General features: G+C 43.2%; 1 protein-coding gene across 2 annotated transcripts in view; it reads left to right on the top strand.

Moving 5' to 3' along the window:
* TLK1 (tousled like kinase 1) overlaps window positions 1–3091 on the top strand; it is a 143950-nt gene extending 140859 nt beyond the window's left edge. For both annotated transcript variants that reach the window (XM_046018324.1, XM_046018325.1), the window contains one exon: window positions 1325–3091. In XM_046018324.1, the coding sequence (XP_045874280.1) occupies window positions 1325–1501 (177 nt within the window). In that variant the 3' untranslated portion in view covers window positions 1502–3091. The remainder of the gene's footprint in view (window positions 1–1324) is intronic.
* Window positions 3092–24316: the final 21225 nt, after the last annotated feature.

Here is a 24316-nt window from a genome sequence, read left to right as displayed (position 1 = left end):
TTCCAGCAAGTCTGCTTCTGGGTATATATCCAAGAAAAGGAAAACACTAATTGGAAAACACACCTGTACCATCATGTTCATTGCAGTAGTATTTACAATAACCAAGACATGGAAACAGCTAAGTGTCCATCAGTGCATGAATGGCTCAAGAAAGTGTGTATGTACACAATGGAATGTTACTCAGCCATGAGAAAGAAGGCTGTCTTGCCAGTTGCTAAGTGAGATTAGTCAGAGAAAGATCGATACCATATGATCTCACTTATATGTAGAATCTTATTTAAAAAAAAAAAAAAAACTCAAGTTCATGAATACAAAGAACAGACTAGTGGGAGGTAGGGGTTGGGAGATAAGTGAAATGGACAAGCTTCCAATTATAAAATAAGTCATAGGAATGTAATGTACAGTATGTGACTATAGTAATACTATATATTTGAAAGTTGCTATGAGAATAGATCTTAAAATTTATCAAAAGAAAAATTTTGTAACAGTGGTGACAGATACTAACTAGTCTTATTGTGCTGATCATTTTGCAATCTATAAATATCTAATTAAGTTGTACACCTAAAATTAACAAAGTTATATGTCAGTTATACTTGAATTCTTAATTATCATGTCATCCAGCAAGTCCAGGGATCAGATATTTATATGCCATTGCTCACAGCAGCATTATTCATAATAGCCAAAAGGTGGAAACAGTGCAGATGTCAATTAGCAGATAAATGGATAAACAAAATGGGGTAGGTACATGAAATGGAGCATTATTCAGCCTTAAAAAGAAACAAAATTCTGATCCATGTGATTGTATGGATGACTCTGAGTGAAATAAGCCATACACAAAAGGACAAATATTGTATGATTCCACTTACAGAACAGTGGTTACCAAGTGCCGGGGGAAGGACAAGTGAATTGTTTAATGGGTATAGAATTTCAACTTTTGTTTTGGATATTGGATAAGTTTTAGATGATGAAAATGATCTGAAGTTGGATAATCTTGATGTTTCACAACAACATGAATTTACTTAAAACGTCACTGAATTGTACACTGAAAAAGAAGTAAAATGCTAATTTTTACTCTTGGAATAAAATTCTTTAAAAATGAGATGTACTTTTCCTTAATGCACATTAAAATGGTAGCAGTAATAATTTTAAACTATGAACCTAAGAGCTGTGAGATATAAGATATACTTAATATATAATATATATTAATAAGATATAACAAGACATACTTACTATCTTAAATGTGTTCATCCTTCTTACAGGAGTCGGCTGACTGATGTTTAGAAGGGGCAAAAATTTTAATTTCTGAACCTTTCTTTTTTTTAAGGCCTTTATAAGACGCTGTCTAGCCTACCGAAAAGAAGATCGGTTTGATGTGCACCAACTGGCAAATGACCCATACCTTCTCCCGCATATGAGAAGATCGAATTCTTCAGGAAACTTACACATGGCTGGGCTTACAGCATCCCCCACACCCCCTTCCTCAAGCATCATCACTTACTGATTTTCCTCCAAAATTGGCATGATCTCTTTGAATTGCTTCCAGATACACACTTGAGTTTGAGAGCATTTGATTGTTTTCTGTTGGTATTTTTTTTTTTTTTCCACACAGGACATGGTTGAGAACTATTTGTGAACTGAAGTTCTTCATGGCGTCATTTGTATGAGAGTGGATCATGGACAATGAATAAAATGTACACTTTTGACTATAACCTTGAGCAGTGAAGGATGACTGCCTGTTGCACAGAAACAGGAATACCATGTTAAGAAAAACTGTTTGGGGGAACACTGTAAATAACGTTTATAATACTTAAATACATTTGGTTGTTACTAGAGAGTTCTAATATGAAGGGTAGTTTTTCATTATTTAAAAACACATGGAAAAAATATTTCTAACACAAGAACTATAGTGCCTGGATACATTCTTCAGCATTCAGCAGTTAATCTGCTGAAACCAAAGTAAGAACTGAATGACAGTGACATTTGTGTTTCATAGTAGAATGTGAGAGTTAGAATCATTAGACATAGTTAGACTTTGTCACTTGCCTATTTTGGCTTTTACCAAGTTGTACCTCGAAACCATGTGTCCATTTTTGTTTTATTGGGTTTTTTTTCCACTAGTCATTAACAGGAGAGCTGTTACTCCTACATACTTTACACCTTTGACAAAATGAGCTGCTTGTTTTAAAATCAGTTGAATTCACTATCTCTGGTGTTTTCAGCATGTTTGAATTAAGATATTTTCCCTTTGTTACCAGGCCTTGTTCATAAACAAGTGACAGTATGTAACCAAATGCAGATCAGACCAGTTCTATGCAGGATAATGATAAATTCCCTTCTAGCTCTATTGTAAATTGTTGTACAGATGTTGTATTTCAATTACCAAGTTTCAGCAGCTTATTCTTGTACAAATGTTTAAAAATATGGCTTTTCTAATTGGATATTGTATTTTTTTTAAGTCTTCTTGAAGGCGCTTTAATTGCTGCTAAATGATGTTGCTTCTTTGCTAAAAAATCTAATGACCTCCTTAAAGGTGCAAGTTGACTGTACATCATAGAGAGATATTAAAGGCTGGCATTCATTAACAATCAAGGCATGTAAAAATGACCCATCTTGGACATATAGGGTTCACTAAATCAGATTCTTGGGTTCTAGGGCTGTGGAGCACATAGATAACTAGATTTATAAATTGTTCATGTTTATCCTACATTTCTAGAAGGTTCTTATCAGAAAGGTGAGATGATGGTCCCACAAATAAGTTTCTTGTGGTTTGTACAGATTTGTTAAAATGTGAACATTTCTAACTGCGTTGTATGGTAGAAACCATTATTTTTCAGGATGTTATATTTTACTCCTGTAAGAATTACTTGTCACGTTCACAATACGGATACTTACATGTAAGTTGTCCACATTGCCGAAAAAGGAGGTGATAACCACAGATTCTCCTTAATATTGTACAGTTAAACTGTGGCTCTTATTTCTCATGTTGCAAGCCATTTTGTTTCATTGTACATACAGACACATTGTCTCTTTAAGATGCTGCTGAAATTGTAGAGAATGTAGCCAAAACAGTAATAAACAATGACAATTAAAATTTAAGGACTATGAAAATTACCTTTCAAGGGAGCTTTGAAGATTTAGGATATTGACTGACTTGGCTCCTCAAGAATCTACTCCATTAAATTCTTTAAGTATACTTCAGGACAGGTATCAAGCGATTCACGCTGTGAAAGTGAACCTAATAGTCATTATCAAGGCTAATCCTGGGTAAGTAACACAGCACTGTGAGGAGTGGCCTCAGGGCTGTATCTACTCATCTCTAGATTACAACAAATCCTGTTTTTCAGAAATACAGATATGATAATCAAATGTTAGCATTAATTGGGTGTTTAGGTGCTGCCTACAAATTTTTCAGTTTTGTTGTTTGCGTTTTCATCTTTCCATATAATTAAGTACTGTGTTCCTATAGTAATTGTCACAAAGTCCTGAATTAAAATGCTTGGTTTTTAAAATTTCAATGAGATACCAAGTGGACATGTACATCGAACACTAGATGGAATAAGTGGTGTAGACTAAATCATTGTGTTCCCATACTCTTTCAAGTGAATGAAAAGGACTGCTAGTGTGGAAATGCAGGAAAACAAGCCACAGCATGAAACTACCTCCCTAGTTCAACTTACACACCTATGTATGTTTTTCCCAACAAATGCTATACAGTTTGGGTCACTGACCCAACAGGTACAAGATGGCTAACTGAGCCCAACTAAACCATTTACTGTTTCCTTCACACGGGAAATTGGGGTCCATTGCTGAATAATTTCAGTCACTGGCTAGCTTTGGCTCTTATATATATATATATTTTTAAGATTTTATTTATTTGACAAATAGAGACCACAAGTAGGCAGAGAGGCAGGCAGAGAGAGAGGAGGAAGCAGGCTCCCTGCTGAGCAGAGAGCCTGATGTGGGGCTCGATCCCAGGACCCTGGGATCATGACCTGAGCCGAAGGCAGAGGTTTTAACCCACCCAGGCACCCCGGCTCTAATATATTTTAAAGCTTACATTGGTTTTGGTTTCCTGAATTCTGTCCTCAGATTTAAAGCAGGTCTTTCCCTAAGACATGAGCCAAGGGTCTCCCTTTAGGAAGCAGCACTGATGCAGGTAAAATACGCAGTTTTTCATATAATTTAAACATCTTTCTTTGATACAAATTAGCTGTAGAGTATGCATGTTGAGAGGAAGTATAGAAATCACTCAAATAATTTGTAAGTCGGGAATTGAGTAGATTTTTGGTTTTTTTTTTTTTTCAAAAGTAGAGTCGGGTTTATTTCCTTACTGATCACCATCCCCCTCTGCTAACAAAACTCTTTGAATTTAAATGGTCCATAAAATGTGAACCCATATTCTACAAATACCTTATTACATGAAGCCAAAATGATGGGAGAGTTTCAGCGAAACATTTAAGGAGTATATTGTTCATTTTGCTGTTCATTAACTTAATACAATGTTGACTGACATCAGATGTGATTAGCTATGTTTTAGTGCTAATGTAGACAGCAGTTCTTTTAGCTTAAGAATTTAATTACATTGCTATTTGAAACGTGAAAACCTTAGCCTTATACCTTGATGCTGACAGGTCTTTCTGCAGTCCCACTTTAAATTTTGACGTGTTATCTGATCGTTAAATACAACTAAACTTAGATGTTCTGAAGGCTTAATCTAATTCAAAAAGTGCTTCAGCAGCACTTTTTAAGATTCAGCGGGGAAGATGGTGTTATACAAAGATCCTGAATTCTTCCCTTCCCATGGCCATACCAAGTCTACTGCCACATATGGGCCATTTCCCTCTGGAAAAGATCTGAAAACATGAACTGCTCTCTACAACAGAAGATATAAAGGACCACATTGTGATGGGTAGGAGAGGCAATCCCCAGTGTGGCAGCACAGTAGGGAGAGATCAACGAGAGAGCCGTGCTGCCTCAGGAGGAGCAGGGGCTTGGCATCCCCCATTGGGCACTCCGGACCCTGGGGTCAGCATCAGAGACCAGCCACCAGAACATCTGGCTCAAAAAACCAGCAGCCTTGACCTGTAGGAGGTGCCAAAGTGCTACAGGAAACAGAGTCACTGCTTAAGAGAGCTTGCCTATAATTTGGCTCACCCTTAGGCCCAGTGAAAAAAGAGCAGCTTGAAAGCACTTTGCAGTAATCCACAAGCAGAAGAGGGTATCACAGGTGCAGAGGTCTTCCCTGAGGAACATGTGGTTGCCCTCCCTGTCCTAGGAATCTGCCAGGAAGATAATCCCCCATAATGTCTGGCTTTGAAAATCAGCTGGGTTTAACTGGAAGAGCTGTAAGAAACCAAGTCTCTGCTCTTAAAGAGCCAGTGCGCTATAACAGTCCAAGACCCAGCCCTGAAGCAGCATATTGAAGAGCACCTGGGTTGGGGCACCTGGGTGGCTCAGGTAAGCATGTGCCTTCGGCTCAGGTCATGATTCTGGTGTTTCAGGCTCCCTGCTCGGTGGAGAGTCTGCTGCTCTCACTGCCCCTCACCCAGCTCATGCTCGCTATTGCGTGCACTCTCTCTCAAAAATCTAAGAAAAAACAGCGCCTGGGCTAAGAGGGGTTCTGTGGTATAATGGCTAGCAGTCTGGACTCTGAAAAGTACCTAGGTTATAAGTGTAGAAGACTTATTGACTAATTTTAAGGCAGATGACAGAGGGATACAGATCTGTAGGAACTTCCTCTGGAAGGGATAGCACTGATGGGCACAACTGTTCTTGGCATTCCCTACCCAGCCCGCATCTCTGTAGTTGCCCCTCCAAAGTAGCAATCACCTCACCACCTTGGTGAGGACTGGCTCCCCTTTAGTCCTTTGGCCCCAGAGATGGAGGCAGCCCTGCCTATCAGCACATCCACAGAATCACTGCAGGGCCTTGCAACCACCCTCACTGGGCGTTAGGCACCCCCCCCCCCCCGCCCCCGCCCCATCAGCATACCCACAGAAGTCAGTCACAATTGGAGGATATATGCAGCCCCTCCCACAGGGGAGACCTCTAAAGCCCCTTGTTCTGGTAACCATGGGGGAATTGTGTTTCTGGACCTGACAAGACACCAACATACATGTACCTCCCAAACCAGGACATGTAGCAGCCCTATGTATTATATAGAAACAAACAAACACAAAATGAGAGAGAAATATGCTCCAAATGTAAGAACAAGACAAAAACCTCAAAAAATTGAAATGGAGATAAGCAATCCACTGATAAAGTAATGGTCATAAAGATGCTCACGTAACTTGGAAGAGTAGATGAACTCAGACCCTCAACAAAATGACAGAAGGTATTTAAAAAAAAAAGTAGAGCTGAAGAATACAATTAACTGAAATGAAAAGCGCTAGGGGCAATCAACAGTAGAATAGAGGATACAGAAAACAACAATCTGAAAGAAAGGGTGATGGAAATCAGCCAAGCTAAATTGCAAAAAAGAGTTCATGAAGCTAGGTTAAGGGACCTCTGTGACAACATCAAACATACCAACATTAACATTATAGGGGCCCAAGAAGGGGACAGAAAATTTAAAGAAATAATGGTAATGGGCAAAGAAACAGACATCCAGGACCAGAAAGCACAAAGAACCTCAAACAATATTGGACTCAAAGATGTTCACACCAAGACATACTAATAAAAATGTCAAAGTTTAAAGACTATCTTAAGAGTAAAAGCAACTAATTATATGCAAGGGGATATCCATAGGCTATCAGCTGATGTTTCAGCAGAAACATGACAAGCCAAAAGAGAGTGGCATGATATATTCAAAGTGCTGAAAAGGAAGGGTGACTAGCTGGCTCGTTTGGTAAATCATGCAACTGTTGATCTTGGGGTTGTGAGTTCAACCCCCATGTTGGGCATAGGATTTATTTAAAGTGCTGAGAGGGGGGCGCCTGGGTGGCTCAGTGGTTTAAGCCGCTGCCTTCGGCTCAGGTCATGATCTCAGGGGCCTGGGATCGAGTCCCGCATCGGGCTCTCTGCTCCACAGGGAGCCTGCTTCCTCCTCTCTCTCTGCCTGCCTCTCTGCCTACTTGTGATCTCTCTCTGTCAAATACATAAATAAAAAAAAAAAAAAAAAAAGTGCTGAGAGGGAAAACCTACAAGCAAGAATAAAGAACAAGACAAAACCTCAAAGAAGTAAACTATGGAGATGCTTATCAGATCTACCTGATAGAGTAATGGTCAAAGATGCTCACAGAACTTATAAGAGTAGAAGAATTCAGAACCTCAACAAAGGGGTAAAAAATATTTAAAAAGAAAGCTGAAGAATACAATAACTGAACTGAAAAACACTGTATCAAAAACCTAAGTCAACTAACAATAACCTGGCAAGTTTATCGTTCAGAACTGAGGCGAAACTAAGTTTTCCAGACAAACAAGACCAAAAGGCTACCAAACTGGCCTTCAAAGAAATGCTAAATGGAGAGAAAATGCCGTAAGAAAATTATGAAAGGAAAAATTCCACTAGTAAGAACAAACTTAGAGTAAAGGTAGTAGATCACTTGTAAACCTAGGATAAAACTGAAGAGACAAAAGTAGTAAAATCAACAGTATCTAAAACAGAAGACAGGATGTAAAATGTTAAATACATAAATTATGGGGGGGTGAGGAGTAGGAAAATGTACTTTTAAAACATGTCCAATCTTGAACATCAACTTTCAATAAACTGCTATATACATAGGGTGCTCCATATGGACCCCATGGTACCACACACTAAAACCTATGACAGATTAAAAAAAAAACAACAACATAAAAGAATCCAAGCATAAGAAAAAGACATCAAGGGACACCTGGGTGGCTCAGTGGGTTAAAGCCTCTGCCTTCAGCTCAGGTCATGCTCCCAGGGTCCTGGGATCGAGCCCCACATCAGGCTCTCTGCTCAGCAGGGAGCTTGCATCCTCCTCTCTCTCTGCCTGTCTCTCTGCCTACTTATGATCTCTCTGTCACACAAATAAATAAATAAAATCTTTTAAAACAACAACAAAGAATCCAAGCATAAGAAAAAGACATCAAGGGGCTCAGTGGGTTAAAGCCTCTGCCTTCGGTTCACATCATGATCTCAGGGTCCTGGGATCGAGCCCCACATCGGGCTCTCAGCTCAGCAGGGAGTCTGCTCCCCGCCCCACCTGACTCTCTGCCTACTTGTGATCTCACTCTGTCAAATAAATAAATAAAATCTTAAAAAAAAAAAGAAAGTTATCAAATAAGACAGCAAAAGAGGGGCACCTGGGTGGCTCAGCGGGTTAAGCCTCTGCCTTCGGCTCAGGTCATGATCCCAGGGTCCTGGGATCGAGCCCCACATCGGGCTCTCTGCTCTGCAGGGAGCCTGCTTCCTCCTCTCTCTCTGTCTGCCTCTCTGCCTAGTTGTGATCTCTCTCTGTCAAATAAATAAAATATTAAAAAAAAAAAAAGACAGCAAAAGAGAAAGGAACAGAGAACTACAAAAACCACCAAAAAACAATTAGCAAAAATGGTATTAAGTACATAACTACCAATAATTACTTCAAATGTGAATGGATCAAATGCTCCAAAAGACAAAAGGAGACTATGATTAAAACAAAACAGGGGCACCTGGGTGGCTCAGTGGGTCAAGCCTCTGCCTTCGGCTCAGGTCATGATCTCAGGGTCCTGGGATCAAGCCCCACATTGGGCTCTCTGCTCATCAGGGAGCCTGCTTCTCCCTCTCTCTCTCTGTCTGCCTCTCTGCCTACTTGTGATCTCTGTCTGTCAAATAAATAAATAAAATCTTTAAAAAAAAACAAAACAAGACCCATTTATATGCTGCCTACAAGAGACCTACTTCAAATCTAAAGACAGAAATCAAGAAGTAAAGGAATAGCGAAAGATATTTCATGCAAATGGAAGCAAAAAAGAGCCAGGAGAGCAAGACTTAAGTCACATGAAGTAGATTTTAGAGACTGTAATAACAGGCAAGGGCATTGCGTGATGATAAAAGGGTCAATCCAACCAGATGACATAAACCAGTATATGTATTTGCACCCAACACTGGCGCATCTACATATGAGACAAATATTAAAAGACATAAAAGGAGAAACTGATAGTAATATAATAATAGTAAGGCACCTGACGCCCTTCTCACATCAATGGATGGATCATCCAGACAAAAATCAATAAGGAAAGAGTAGATTTGAATGATAAATTAGATCAGATGGATTTTGCAGAAACATACAGAACATTCAGTTTAAAAACAGCAGAATACATTCTTTTCAAGTGTGTATGAAACATTCTCCAGGATGGATCACATGTTAGGTCACAAAACAAGTCTCAATAAATGTAAGAAGTTGAAATCATGTCAAGCATCTTCTCCAACCACAATGGTATGACAATAGAAATCAATTAAAAGAAAAACAAACAAACAAAAAACCTGGAGGCTAAAAATGCTACCAAACAACCGATGGGTCAATGAAGTTATCAAAGAGTAAATTTTAAAAAATTGTGGAGACAAAGTACATATTCCAAGATATTTGGGACACAATAAATGCAGTTCTAGGAGGGGAGTTTATAGTGATATAGATCTACCTCAAGAAACAAGAAGATTCTCAATCTAACCTTATCCCTAAAGAAACAGAGAACAAATTAAGCCATAGCTGAAGGCAGGAAAGAATAAAAAACTCGAAAACATTTGAGAATCTGCCTTTGTTCCCAGAATGTGCTTGAGATTGACACTCAGATCAATCAGGGTTTCAGTCTTCTGTTTGGCACTGTAGCTTAACCCTCGATCTCTTCAGAATGCCCAAAGCCTTGTTTCCTGCCAACCTTAGACTGCAGAGCAGTCTAAGAAGTCTATGGGGGAGTAACACTTAATTAAAAGGGGGGGGGAAGTATTTTATTTCAATGTTTGAAAATTTTTGTTGTTACTCTTCTCCTTGTTCCTGAATCCTATTCTGATCCTCAACCACATAGCAATATAATTAGTGTTGATCTAAAATTGCCACGATCTTTATAGCTGAATAAATACAAACAACTGTGTAATGTTTAAAACAATAATAAAATAAATAAAAATCAATGTGGAAATAAGTGAAATGGAGAAGAAAATGACAATATAAAGATGAAACTAAGAACTGGTTCTTAAAAAAAATAAACAAGACTGATAAACATTTAGGCAGATTTATCAAGAAAAAGGACTCAAAATCAGATGAAATAGCAGTTCTAACCAACTCCACAGAGAGGATAAGAGACTAATACAAACACTTAAAGGCTGACAAATTGAACAACCTAGAAAAAATGGATCAATTCCTAGAAACATACCATCTTCCAAGACTGCAATCAAGAAGACAAAGAAAATGAGAACAGGCTAATTACTAGGATATTAAATCAGCAATCAAAACCTTCCAACAAACAGAAGTCTAGGACCAGACAGCATCAGAGGTGAATTCTACTAAACATTTGAGAAGAATTAATACTCAACCTTCTCAAACTATTCCAAAAACTAGAAGAGAAAGAAAACTTCCAGATAGATTCTATGAGCCCAGCATTACCATATCAGAAGAAGACAAACTACAAAAAAGAAAATTATAGGCCAGTATTCCTGATAAACACAGTTGCAAAACTCTCAACAAAATACTAGTAAGTTTGACTCGAAAATAAATTAAAAAGGATCATTCACCAGGATCAAGTAGGATTTACTTCAGGGCTGCAAGGATGGTTCAATGTCCACCAATCAATCAATGTGATACACCACATTAACAAATTAAAGGATAAAAATCATTTGATTAGCCCAATAGATGCAGGAAAAACATTTGACAAAATTCAACATCCATTCATGATAAAACCTCCCAAAAAAGTGGGTATAGATAGAACATATCTTAATATAATAAAGGCCATTTATATAAAAACCCATAGCTAACATCAAACACAGTAGTTAAAAGTGCAAAGACCAGGAAAAAGATAAGGATGCCAACTCTCATCACATTCATTCAACATAGTATTGGAAGTCCTAGTCAAAACAATCAGACAAGAAAAATAGACATCCAGATTGGTAAGGAAGAAGGAAGAAGAACTTTCTTCAGGCCGGAGAGACTGGCAAGTGCCACAGTTTACAATCCCTCTCCACTTGCTAGCACAGAGGGGAACAGGGTCCACATAGAGCTGGCCTACTGTCTCAAAGCCTTGGGCCCCTAACCCACACTGGCCCCAGATGTCCCGGGGGCACAGAAAAAAAAAAAAAATCCATGGCTTAAAAGAGCAAATACGGTATATCAGAACTAACCCTAGAACCTGCAAATGGCAGGGGAGCTGCTGGAACACTCTGCGAGTCATAGGTGCTGGTGAGCACCACTGTTTACATTATCACTTGACAGTATGGACAAGAGCAGGTTAGCGGTGCTCTAGCCATCTTAATGCTTCAGTGAGCCCTGGGCCCCTAGCCACACCATTACTAGCCATCACACCAAGGCAGCCCAGCACAGCACACAGCAGGACACCCCTGGTCAATGCTGACCACACTCTCACCCACTGTGCAGAGGTGACACAGGCACAAGGCACTCTGAAACACTCCCAGCTTTCACCACTTTGGCACCAGAGGGCTTGCTAGGCACCCCCTATTCAGAGCCCTCTGGGAACTCCTGACCACAGCTGCTTTGGCTCCAGGGGCCCTCCCGGGATACCCTTTGTGCACTGTATCCTGGAACCATCCTGACCCATGCCCACCTGAGGTCCTACCAGGCACCCTCGTGCAGAGCCCAGGATTTCCCTGGCCCACAGCCATGTGAGCTCCAGCCATCCCAGCAGGGCAGCCCCAGTTGCAGAGAGCCCCAGGACTCTGACATATGCCAGCCATAGATAGCTCCAGCCCACCAGCCTAACATGTCACCAGGCACACAGGCTACATAGGGGACAACCACACACAAGACCATTTCTTCAAGTTTAGAAGTAGCTGTTCTACATGTTTCAAGGAAACAAACACAGAAAGAGAATCAACCCAGGAGATAGAGGAATGAGCACCAAATGGAAAAAGATAAAACTTCAGAAAAAGAACTGAATGAAATTAAGGTAGGCAATATGTCTGATAGTGAATTTAAAGAAATGATCATAAAGATGCTCAGTTGGACTGAAGAATGGAAGAATGTAGTGAGAACTTCAAAGAAAAAATATAAAAAGGACCAATCAGAGTTAAAGAGTACAGAAACTGAGGGGCACCTTGGTGGCTCAGTGGGTTAAGCCACTTCCTTCAGCTCAGGTCAGGATCCCGGGGTCCTGGGATCAAGCCCCATATCGGGCTCTCTGCTCAGCGGGGAGCCTGTTCCCTCCCCCTGCCCCACTGCTTCCTTCTCTGCCTACTTGTGATATCTGTCAAATAAATAAATAAAATCTTTTTAAAAATATTTAAATTAAAAAAAAAAGAATACAGAAACTGAAAGGAACACATTCTAAGGAAACAGCAGATGTGCAGACGTGGAAGAACCATCAGTGATCTGGAAAACAGGGTAATGGAAAGCACCCACGCTGAGGAACAAAAAGAAGAAATAATTTTTATTTTTTTGATAAAAAAATTTATTTTTTTAAAGATTTTTATTTATTTATTTGACAGAGAGAGATCACAAGTAGGCAGATAGGCAGGCAGAGAGAGTGAAAGGAAAGCAGGCTCCCTTCAGAGCAGAGAGCCGGACGTGGGACTCGATCCCAGGACCCTGAGATCATGACCCGGGCCGAAGGCAGCGGCTTAAACCCCTGAGCCACCCAGGTGCCCCGATAAAAAAATTTTTTTAAGATTTTATTTATTTGACAGAAAGAGATGACAAGCAGGCAGAGAGCCACCCAGGTGCCCCTATTTTTTTTTTTTTTTTTGACTTTTTAAAAAAATATTTTCTTTTAGAGAGAGAACGTGAGCAGGGGGAGGGGCAGAGAGAGAGGGAGAGGGAGAGACTCTCAAGCATACTGTGCGGAGTGTGGAGGTGATGAATGTTAATTAACACGATAGTAGTAATCATGTCACAGAGTATATGGACATCAAATCACCACACTATAAGCTTGAAATATATACAATTTTATTTGTCAGTTATACCTCAATAAAGCTGGAGAAGGGTGCTTGGGTGGCTCAGTCGGTTGAGCGTCTGCATTTGGCTCAGGTCATGATCCCGGGGTTCTGGGATCGAGCCCTGCAAGGGGTTCCTTGCTCACCAGGGAATCTTCTTCTCCCTCTCCCCACCTCCCCCCCCAGCTCATGCTCTCTCTAGTAAGTTCTCTCTCTCTCAAATAAAAATAAAATAAAGCTGGAGGGAAAAAAAATTATCCTTCTCTTACAATTTTGTGTTCAAGAGGCTTTAAAATCCCCAACACGGTATTCACTAACCTTTCAAGTGACAAAAGTAATAGCATGGCAAAGTCTTTAATTTACAGTGGAATATCTAAGAAAAATTACATTTGACTTCCACAGGTTTTGATATAACCTTTTCAGATTTATAAAGTTATTTAGCGAGATACTTAATTACCTTAAAAGAAAAGCAATTGTCTTATATGGGGGTATTTGAAACACTTCACCATTAGGGATCCAAGACCCACTTGATAAAAGTATAGGTAGTGCTCTAGTTCTGGATGGTGGTCTGTAAAATGCTGTTGGGAAATCCCTCTCTTTATTCTGCAAGTATCAAATTCCAGTTTAAAGCAACATTGTTCTGGGGCAGCTGGCTGGCTCAGTTGTTAGAGCATGGGACCCTTGATCTTGGGGTCGTGAGTTCAAGCCCCACGCTGAGTGTTGAGATTACGTATTTGAATGAATTAATAAATAAATAAATGTTTAAAAACAGAAAAAAAAAAAAAAAAAAAAACCATTGTTCTTCCTTTCCAACCAGGACCTGGCAGCATGGCTCCTGCAAAGGAGAGTGGTGAGAAGAAGGGCCATTCTGCCATCGACGAGGTAGTAACCAGAAAACACACCATCAATAGTGACAAGTGCATCCATGGGGTGAATTTCTTTTTTCTTTAAGATTTTATTTATTTGGGGCGCCTGGGTGGCTCAGTGGTTTGGGCCTCTGCCTTCGGCTCAGGTCATGGTCTCGGGGTCCTGGGATCGAGCCCCGTATCGGGCTCTCTGCTCAGTGGGGAGCCTGTTTCTCCCTCTCTCTGCCTGCCTCTCTGCCTACTTGTGACCTCTCTCTCTGTCGAATAAAATAAGTGGAATATTTAAAAAAAAAAAAAGATTTTATTTATTTATTTGACAGAGAGAGAGATCACACAAAAAGGGGAGCAGCAGAGAGAGAGGCAGAAGCAGGCTCTGCGCTGAGCAGGGAGCCCAATGAGGGGCTTGATTCCAGGCCCCTGGGATCATGACCTGAGCCGAAGGCAGATGCTGAACCAACTGCACCGCTCAGGCGCCCCATGGGGTGAATTTTAAGAAGCATGCTCCTTGGGCACTCAGAGAAATCAGAAAACTTGCCATGAGAAAGACGGGAACTCTAGATGCACGCACGGAGACCAGGATCAACACAGCTTTGTTCCATACCGTACCCAAGTGCAGATGGCCAGAAAATGTAACCAGACTCCCTGGCCCCTGTGGCCAGGGCCCCACAGAACTGTAGCCAGTGGAAAGTCTTAAATGGCCGCCACCCTGAGGGCACACAGCAAGAGGCAACAGTCCAGGGATCCCAGTCCTTCTGTGAAGCAGGGCGGTAGCTCATGGACACCGCTGCAGGCTGTGGGACAGGCTTCTAGCTCAGCATACATGTAGGGGCTGTGGTCCCTTCTAGAGACTGGGGTAGGGGAGTGCCAGGATGCTCACCGTGTGCCACACTCTAGAGGGCTACCATCTCCTGGAGAGGAGTTCACACATATCTGGTGACCCAGTTTTCCTGGCTGCTACCCAGGGGGAACACTTGATCCCCTGGCTTGAGTGGCCAGGAGGGCTGTGTTCCTAGGCCCCAAATCTCTAATATTTGGAGAGACAGTTCTTGGCAGGCTACCGGCCTCAGGCACCATACAGATAGTAAACTGAAACACACTCCAAGTCCTTCTGTGAAAAAGCCCGGTTTGCTCTTCCAAGAGCTTCAGTCGGAGCGTAGGCTTGAGACCCAGCACACGTGGGGAGGCCTGTGGAGGTGTTCTCAGGGAACAGAGGCCGGTGCATGTAATCCTCGTGCTCTCCAGCTGCTCTGCTCTGGCTTACTGGTGTCTCCCTAAAAGGAGCTTATACCCTTCTCCAGCACCCTAACTGGTGCAGTGACTGCTAGGGGACCCCTCAAAATCTCCTGGCCCTGGTGGCCAGTGGAGCTTAACTCGTCAGTCCCACAGAGAAAGGGTTGAGTGGGTAACCCTGACAAGGCATAACGAGAGACAACAGATCCAGGAGCCTAGTCTTTCTGGGAAAGAGGCAGATTAGTCTATGATCCTGGCTGTAGTCTGAGCGGTAGGCTTCTCATTAAACACACATGGAAGGGATGACATCATCCTTTCCAGACACCTCCCAGAAAGGAAGGATATACTTGTCTGGTGCCTAGATTTGGGTGACTAGTTCCAATGGGCTCCTCTAGACCACCAAGCAGTGGGACCTCTGCCTGTGGTCTTACAGGACTGTATATATTTGCATAATTTAATGCGCTGCCTCAGGGCCTGGCTTCCAATCAGCCTGAATCTGGGAGCTAACTGAGATCCTCCCCTTTGGGACATGGTGGGTCCCCGCACATCCCTCACCTGCTCCGAGCCATTAAAAATAAAACACGCTGTTTGGAAAATCAGAAAGGTCTGAGAGACAACGAAGAGTGAGGGCAGAATTGAATGACGCTCGTCTCCCACCCAAAGCCACTCCTTCAAAACTGGGAGAGGTTGCTGTGTTATCCAATGCATAGAAACCTACCCAGCCATAGGGCATCTGGGTAGCTCAGTTGGTTAAGCATCTGACTCTTGCTTTTGGCTCATGTCATCTCAGGGGCCTGAGAAAGAGCCCTGTGTCAGGCTCTGCACTCAGTACCGAGTTCGCTTGAGATTCTTTCTACATCCCCACTCCTCTCCTTCCCCACTGTGCATTCTCTCTCAAATAAATAGTAAAATCTCCAACAACAACAACAACAACAAAAAAAAAAAAAAAGGAAGAGAAAGAAACTGATGCAGTGTGTCAAGAAAGGTAAAGAAACTGAGGACTACAGAACAAGAAAAACCCCAGAAAAAAAATTCTTAATGAAATAGAGATAAGTAATTTACCTGACAAAGAGTTCAAAATAAGAATATAAATAAGCTCACTGAACTTGGGAGAAGAATAGATGAATACAGTGAGAACCTCAACAAAGAGAGAGAAAACATAAGAAAGTACAGAGAGAAGTTTTATCTAGAGCAATTAGGCAAGAAAAATAGAAGCCACCTATATCAGAAAGGTAGAAGTAAAACTGTCATTATTTGCAGATGACATGATAGTATATGTAAAAACCCTAAAGACCTCACCAAAAAATTGTCAGAACTAATCAACAAATTCAGTAAAGTTGCAAGAGGCAAAATCAATATACAATAAAACCTGTTGCTTTTCTTTTCAGTAAGAATGAACTATCAGAAAGAGAGGGAAAAACCCCATTTATAATTACATCCAAAAGAATAAAATATCTAGAAATAAATTAAGGAAGTGAAAGACTTACCCACTGAGAACTAGAAGACTTTGATGAAAGAAATTGATGAAGATACAAATAATAGAAACATATTCTGCGTTCACAGATTGTAAGAATAAATATCATTAAATTGCCCCCACCACCCAAAGTAATGTTCAGATTCACTGTGATCCCTATCAAAATTCCAATGGCATTTTTCACAAAAATAAATCACAGGTTCCTAAAATGTGTATGGAACTGCAGAAGATCCTGAAATGCCAAATGAATCCTGAGTAAAAAAGCAAAGCTGGTGGCATCAGACTTTCTGATTTCAAACTCCTTTACAAACTATAAACGTCAACACACTGTGGTATTGGCATAAATACAGACTCATAGGTCAACAGAACAGAACAGAGAGCCCAGAAATAGACTCACACATAGATGGCCAGTTCATTAAGGACAAAGAGCCATATATACAATGGCGAAAGGACAGTCTCTTCAGTAAGTGGTGCTGGGAAAACTAGACAGCCACATGCCAAAGAATGAAATTGGACCACTGTTACAACATACACAAAAATAAACTCAAAAGGACAAAAGTCTTGAACATAAGACCTAATACCAGAAAACTCCTAATAGGAAACATAGCTGGTAATCCCCCTTGAAACAGGTCTAGAAGAGGATTTTGTGGATCTGACACCAAAAGCAAAGGCAATAAAGGCAAATATAGATGGGGCGCCTGGGTGGCTCAGTCAGTTAAGTGTCTGCCTTTGGCTCAGGTCATGATCCCAAGGGCCTGGGATCAAGCCCTGCATTTGGGCTCCCTACTTAGCCAAGAGCCTCCTTCCCTGGCTCCCTCTCTTGCTCCCCCTGCTTGCACTCTGTCAAACAGATACATAGAATCTTAACAAAAAGAAAAAAAAAAAAGGCAAATACAGAAAGTGGGACTACATCATATGAAAAACCTTCTGTGCAGCAAAAGAAGCACTCAGCAAAATTCAAAGGCGTCCTATCAACTGGGAGGAAGTACTCGCAAATCATATTTCTGATGAGGGGTTAATATCCAAAACATATCAAGAACACATACAATTCCACAGCAAAAAAACCACAAATGATCTAATTTTAAAGTGAGCACTGAATGACATTTTAAGATGTCTGAATAGACACTTTCCAAGGAAGACATCCAGATGGTCAACAGATTCATGAAAAGGTGCTGAACATCACTCAGCATCAGGGAAACATAAATCGAAACCACAATGAGATACCACCTCACACCTGTCAGAATGGCTACTCACAAAAAGACAAGAAACAGCAAGTGTTGGTGAGGGTGTAGAACAAAGGGACCTCATGCATTGTTGGTGGGAAAGTACATTGGTGCAGCCACTATGGAAAATAATATGGAGGTTTCTCAAAAAAAGGAAAAATACAACTACTCTATGATCCAGGAGTTTCAGTTCTGGTACATATCCAAAGAAAACAAAAACATTAATTTGCAAAGATACCTGCACCCCCAATACCTGCACCCCCATGTTCACTGCAGCATTATTTACAACAGCCAAGACATGTACGCAACCCAAGTGTCTACCAATGAATGAATGGATAAAGAAAAGGTACACAGCCATAAAATACATAAAAGGTATTTTATGGCTGAATATTATTCAGCCATAAAAAAGGAAATCCTGCCAGCTGCAACAACATGGATGAACCTTGAGGACATTATGGGAAGTGATGATGTCAGACAAAAAAAGAAAAAGATAAAACCGTATGATCCCACTTACATGTGGACTCTAAACAAACACCACAAAACCTCAAAAACAAAAAGGCAGAAATGAGAAAACCCCCAAACCCAAGTTTGTCTATGGATACTGAGAACAGAGTGGTGATGGCCAGAGGCAAGAGTAAGTGAAATGGATGAATGGGACCAGAGGTACAAACTTCCAGTTGTCAAATAAATCATGAGGGTGTGACGTACAGGATAGTGATGGTCGTTAATTCTGTATTACATACAAAGTTGAAATATTGAAAGTTGCTAGGAGAGTAGATCTTAAAAGTTCTCTTCATGAGGAAAAACTGTAATTATGGATGGAGACAGACTTTAAGTAGCCATTTTGGTGATCATTTTGTAATATATACAAACATGAAATCATTACACCTTAAACTAATGTCATTGTCAATTATAGCTCAATTAAAAATTACTTCACCCCAGTTTCTTCATATGCAAATAAAGGCAAAAGTGTCTAATATATGTTATTTTCTTCAAGGGAAGAAGCTGAGAAAATTAGACAAGAGGTCAACATATCTAAGTGGTGAATCTAAGCTATGAATACATTTAAGTGAATCAAAGAAAGGTTTTCAAGATGAGAAAAGGTATCATTTAAACGCATAGGTTGTTAGATGACAATTCCATCCATTACAATGCCTTTTTTTTTAAACAATGCTTTCTGAGCATTTAAAAATTAATGCACTCAGGGCTGCTGTAGAACAAATACTGATTTAGCCTCGCCTAAAAACCTCTCTTAGGTCCTTTCATTCACGCAGCAAGAATTATGGAGCATATACTCTATGCAAGGCTCTTCCAGGCTCTGAGGAGACAGAAAGAAGCAGGAAAAAGTGTCCTTGTGGAAACACAGAGCCCAACAGTGGAGACAGGCATCAATTCAGAGAAACACACAAATAAATGTGAATTACATTGTGGTAAGACCATAACATGCTCAATGTGACTAAAAAAATTAAAAATAAACAGAGGTCCACAGAAAAAGCCAAAGTTTATGCGACTCGAGCATAACATAACTCAGATCCTATCACTATAAAAACTTTTCACTTTGGAGATGAAATAATAGGTCTAGTCAAATTTGCAGAAAGCACCGAAGTCCACCCTCGGCTGCCGACAGAGAACACTTGCCCTGGAGGCCGGCAACGCTCCGGGGATCCCAGGCATTGTCGTCTCAAGAAGCTGATAGAGACATTTTAATCCTGTCCATTCTCCTTGACTCTTCAAAAGAGACAATTCTGGACAAAATGCTAGCCTTGTAAAATAGGAAATCACTTACGCTAAAGTCTTTCCTCGGTAATTCTCTAACAAGGTTCTCATATAATCGGTGTCAGTTTTATTACCTGTATAAACTCCTTAAATCCCTAGATTTTGATAGGATCACAGTATTCTTTTAATACTTTTGCCAATATTTTATCTAAAGCAATTCTTTCCAGACACCGTTCTGTTCTCCGAAGATAAAGCAAAGAGTTGGTAGTTTCTGATATGCTCAGAGATTACAAGTATTTTAATTTTTCCCCTCAGTGTTGAGAACTTTTATTATTTCTCCCAACTTGTTGTAAGTGGAAGAATAAAGCTCTGAGAATGAAAGTGAAAATCCCACCAAATAAAGACTCTTCAGTTCCTCCCCATAACTTACTGTTTACTCTTGAGCAGGATAGCTAAACCCTTAATCCTAAAACAAACAAAATCCCATTTTTAATCCCCCCTCCCCGGATTAAACAGGACCCAGTGAGCCTAGAGCTTCCGTTAGAAGCAGAGCCGCAGGTGTGAGGAGCCCACGCCTTTGGTCACGCGGGCTCACACGCACAGCTCGCCTTCTGCTGGACACAGCGGTGCCCCGTCCGTTAGCTCTCCCCCTGGGAGGGAGGATGTGCTCAGCCCTCTGGGTACTCCCCTGAGGCAGGCACGCTCCTCCCTCCTCGCTGTTGAGAGTCCCTGGCCCAGGGATGGACGCAGGGAGCTGTGCATTTACCACACAGACTCACTCTCACCTCCGTCCCCTTGCTAGACTCCCGGCTAGATGACGGCAGATCCTCATGGTTGCTCATTCAGTAGACATGAAGTGCTTGCTGAGTCAGGAATGTTCTAGATGCTGCAGAGCCAATTAAACCAGACGTGGTTCCTGCTACTGAGGTAAGAAGACAGTTGGGTGTAAGCCCAGGGGCCTCCCCTCAAGGGTCACACTGTAGCCTGTTCTCACCTGCATGGTCTCTTCATTCACTTCCCTGCCAGTTTGCGGGGACAAAGGCACCAGTGCCCAGAGTGAGCTGCATGCCAGGCACACGGCTCCCCTCCAACTGCAGAGATAGCCGCCCCCCCGCCCCCAAGAGCCTGTTTGAATGACCGCCGTTTGGCCAGGCTGGTTTCAGCTGGGTTCTTCTCACAACTAAGTGTCCTGATGACTGCCCTTTCTTATTGTTGAAAAAAGGGAAAATCACTGGCATTTTCAATTCCGATGAAGAAGGAAGGTCCTGTTCTGGTTTGCCTTAAGAACATCCCCCATGAGAGCGCACGGGACCCCACACTGAGACCCCCAGCCCCGCGCCCAGCTGCTGTGTCCAGTGTGGGTCTCCACCAGGCTGGGAGCCGGCCCCCACCCCCAGCGACCCAGGTTGTGATCACGCCGAAAGAACAAATGAGTGGTTCCTGTTTCCAGCTGGACGCCATGCCGGGAGCTGGGAGCCTGCGGGAGAGTCGCTCAATCTCTCTGGATTCCACCATCTTCATCTAGAAAATGAGGAATCGAGGGGGAAGACCTCCAAGGTCCCCAAAGCTGCTTCACCTGATCTAGAGGCATCCTTTTTTGTTTGTCTGTTTTCAGAGCAACCAGAGGTGAGAAGCCCTAGACGCTGAGTTGCTTTTCTCCGCCCAGGCAGAAAGGATGGCCTTGGCTGGAGAAGAGGAAGAGGGCTCAGCCCACCGCTTCTGGCTTTTTCCAGACTTCTGCAAGACCAGGAGAAGCTGAAGGTGCTCCCCAGCCACCCCTAAAAGCAGGGGACCAGGGGTACAAAATGGGGCGGACTGGGAGGCAGGAGACCAGGTGGACTGGGACGGGCATCACAACACTCGTCTGGGCTTAAGTTTCTTTGGGGACAAGAGGAGATCCTCAAGTTTCCCTGGCGCATCCCCGTTCTGGGGTGGCCGTGGCCGCCTTCCCCTGGGGTGCCACGCCTCTTCCTCCTGCTCGGAGGTGGCCCGCAGCTACACCTTGATCTGGTTTTTAAGTCTGTGTTCCGTTTGATATTTCATTTTCAGAAGGCTCCCTGCTTAAAGAATTTTCAAACCACTCATCTTTATAAAGGGCAAGCTCTTCCCTTCCTGCCCAAACCAAAATAAAACAAAGACCCTTCATCAACTCTCCATTACGGTCCGGTCTAAGCTCCTTGGCGCGGCACCCAAGGTCGTTCATGATCTGGCCCCCAACCCCTCGGGCTGCAGCCGCTGCCACCGCACACGGCAGCCCCACACGCCAGCCGCCCCCAGCAGCTGCGTTCCCGCACACGCCAGGCGCCAAGTACCTCCGGTCGCCGCGGACGCCCGCCCTCGGCCCGCAGCGCCGCCCGGGGGAGCTCCGGCCACCGCAGAAGTCTGCCCTGGCCTCCCCCGACGGAAGGGAACCGCGCTTTCGCCCCCTTATGCCGGTCCCACGCGACCCTGAGTGGCTGACTTTCCAGCGGTGTGGAGGGCCCTCGGCTCCCGAGACACCCGGCCCCAAACGCAGCCGCCCCTCTCAGGCGCGCTCGGGCCTGCGCGTGCGGCGGGAACAGCGGCCTCGCGCAACTGCGGGGCCGGCGAGGTCGACGTGGAGGCTCCCGGCCCGTGCCGAGGGCTCGAGGCGCGGCTGGGCCAGCCACGGCCAGGTTCCCCCAGCCTCGGGTCGGGGAGCTACGGAGAGGGGGTGCAGGGAGAGCGCAGGAGGGGGCGTGGGAAGCAAGACCCCCACGCCTCCGCCCGCACCGGGCACTGACTCCTGACGGACTTTTAGTGTCTGAGGGGTTCACGGACATCCGAAGGGCTTTCCACTTTTATCTTGACAATCCTGAGGTGGACATCTTTGAAATTGTGTGGAAGACTCCCTTTGGAGGATGCACCCAGGCTTTTCGGCACCCCCACCTAGAGAAACGTCTAAGCCCCAGCACGCCTTTCCAACAAACAAGCGCTCGCGCCCTTCGGGCCGCTCCCGCCAGGCCCCAGCCCCGCCCAGGGGCCCTGCGAGGCCGGCCCGGAGACCCCGCGGCCTCCGACGCTGCGCGGCTCTCCCAAGCTCGCGGCGCCACCTGGTGGCCGCGGCGCGCACTGCGGGTGGGCCTCCCTCTCCACTGGGTGGCGAAGAGAACTGGAGTCCCAGAGCCAAAGTCAATGTTGGGCACCAAACTCTCCTGCCGTGTGGGGACAAAACAGGCTTGGGACCGGACAGACCTACCCCATAGCTTTCCGGCTATGGGAACTGGAGGAGGTTTCTGAACTGTTAAGTGGAGATATCAGTGCCACTTGCTGGAATGCACGGGAAAATTAATAAGAAAACTTGACCAACATGGCACCTGGCACCTGCTGACAACTGAATACTTCTCTTTATATTGATTCCTTTTGCTCACCAAAGTTTATTTGTAAAGGACGCGACTTTAGCCTTATCCAAAGCAATTCTGTTTTTTCAGTACGTTAGATATATAGGTATTAAAATTAGAAAATAAAATTTTCCTTCATTTGTCGCACTTGGCAAACCAGATCCATGTGATAAAGTCCAGAATCCGTGCTTGCCCAAGGCTGCCTCCTCTCTTCCCTCTCTTCTGCCACTTTACATGTTCCAAGTACAATCAACCCTCATTTATCCTCTCCTGGAACATAGCAACATCAGGAGGCGAAGACCCCCGGGGGCCGGGGTTGTTTCCCTCAGGTTATATATACTATTGCCTAGTAGAGATCTGAATCAGGGAAAATGAATTTCATTGCCTATTGAGTTTTCATGCCCTAATTTCAGGTCAACCCAGGAAACAAAGGCAAAAACTTGGCAGAAATCAAGGTGGGTAAATGCCTTGTTTACTAAATGAGCTCTGAGGCCCCTGGACTCTCGCAACAGAAGCCTGTTTCAGCTCCCTAACGAACAGAGCAGGCTCTGGAACAGGCTCTCACATGTTCTGCACTGCCCACAGGCACACAGGTCGCTCAGGTGCAGATATCAAATGAAACAATGTTAGAAAGGTGTACGCTTCATGTATCTGACAGCTAACATTGTTTTCAGAGATCTAAATGCCAAAACAATGTGGACTCTTGCCGAGTCTTTGGGTCTCTCTCCTCAACACAGCTGTCTGAACATTTAGAATATTGGAACATTTCTGGCCAGTAAACTGATTTACAAACACAACACCGTAGATCAGTCACAATGCAAGTCTGTTAAGGCCAATGTCGCTGATAATTCCAACCTAGGACCAGTGTTAGAGATTTCTTTTTTTTTTTTTTTTTTTTTAAGATTTTATTTATTTATTTGACAGAGATCACAAGTAGGCAGAGAGGCAGGCAGAGAGAGAGAGGAGGAAGCAGGCTCCCTGCAGAGCAGAGAGCCGGATGTGGGACTAGATCCCAGGACCCTGAGATCATGACCTGAGCCGAAGGCAGAGGCTTAACCCACTGAGCCACCCAGGCGCCCCTGTTAGAGATTTCTTAATAGAAATCTGTGTATATGACCAGCCATACAGTCCTTTTAAATGCTGCTGGAGATCACCAGCCCCTTACCCTCCAGGTTAGGCAGCTGAGTCTTCCATTTCTCCCCTACATGGAAATAATCCTATCGTTTTGTTGATTAAAAAGTAATTCAAACGTGTTTTTAAAGATTCGGCAATACTCATGTGTAGAGAAGAAATGAACAGTTCCCATAACCCTGCCACCAGACACCCTAGTTCAAATGCTTCTCAAAAATGCTTTCCTCACAACCTCAGGTGGTCTTACTAGTACCAGTCTCAAGCCAGGCCAGCCTGGTCAG

This window comes from Meles meles, chromosome 9, assembly GCF_922984935.1.
Source record: "Meles meles chromosome 9, mMelMel3.1 paternal haplotype, whole genome shotgun sequence".
NCBI classification, from domain to species: domain Eukaryota; kingdom Metazoa; phylum Chordata; class Mammalia; order Carnivora; family Mustelidae; genus Meles; species Meles meles.
Note: the sequence above shows the minus strand (reverse complement) of the source record. Positions and strands in the feature narration are given on the sequence as shown.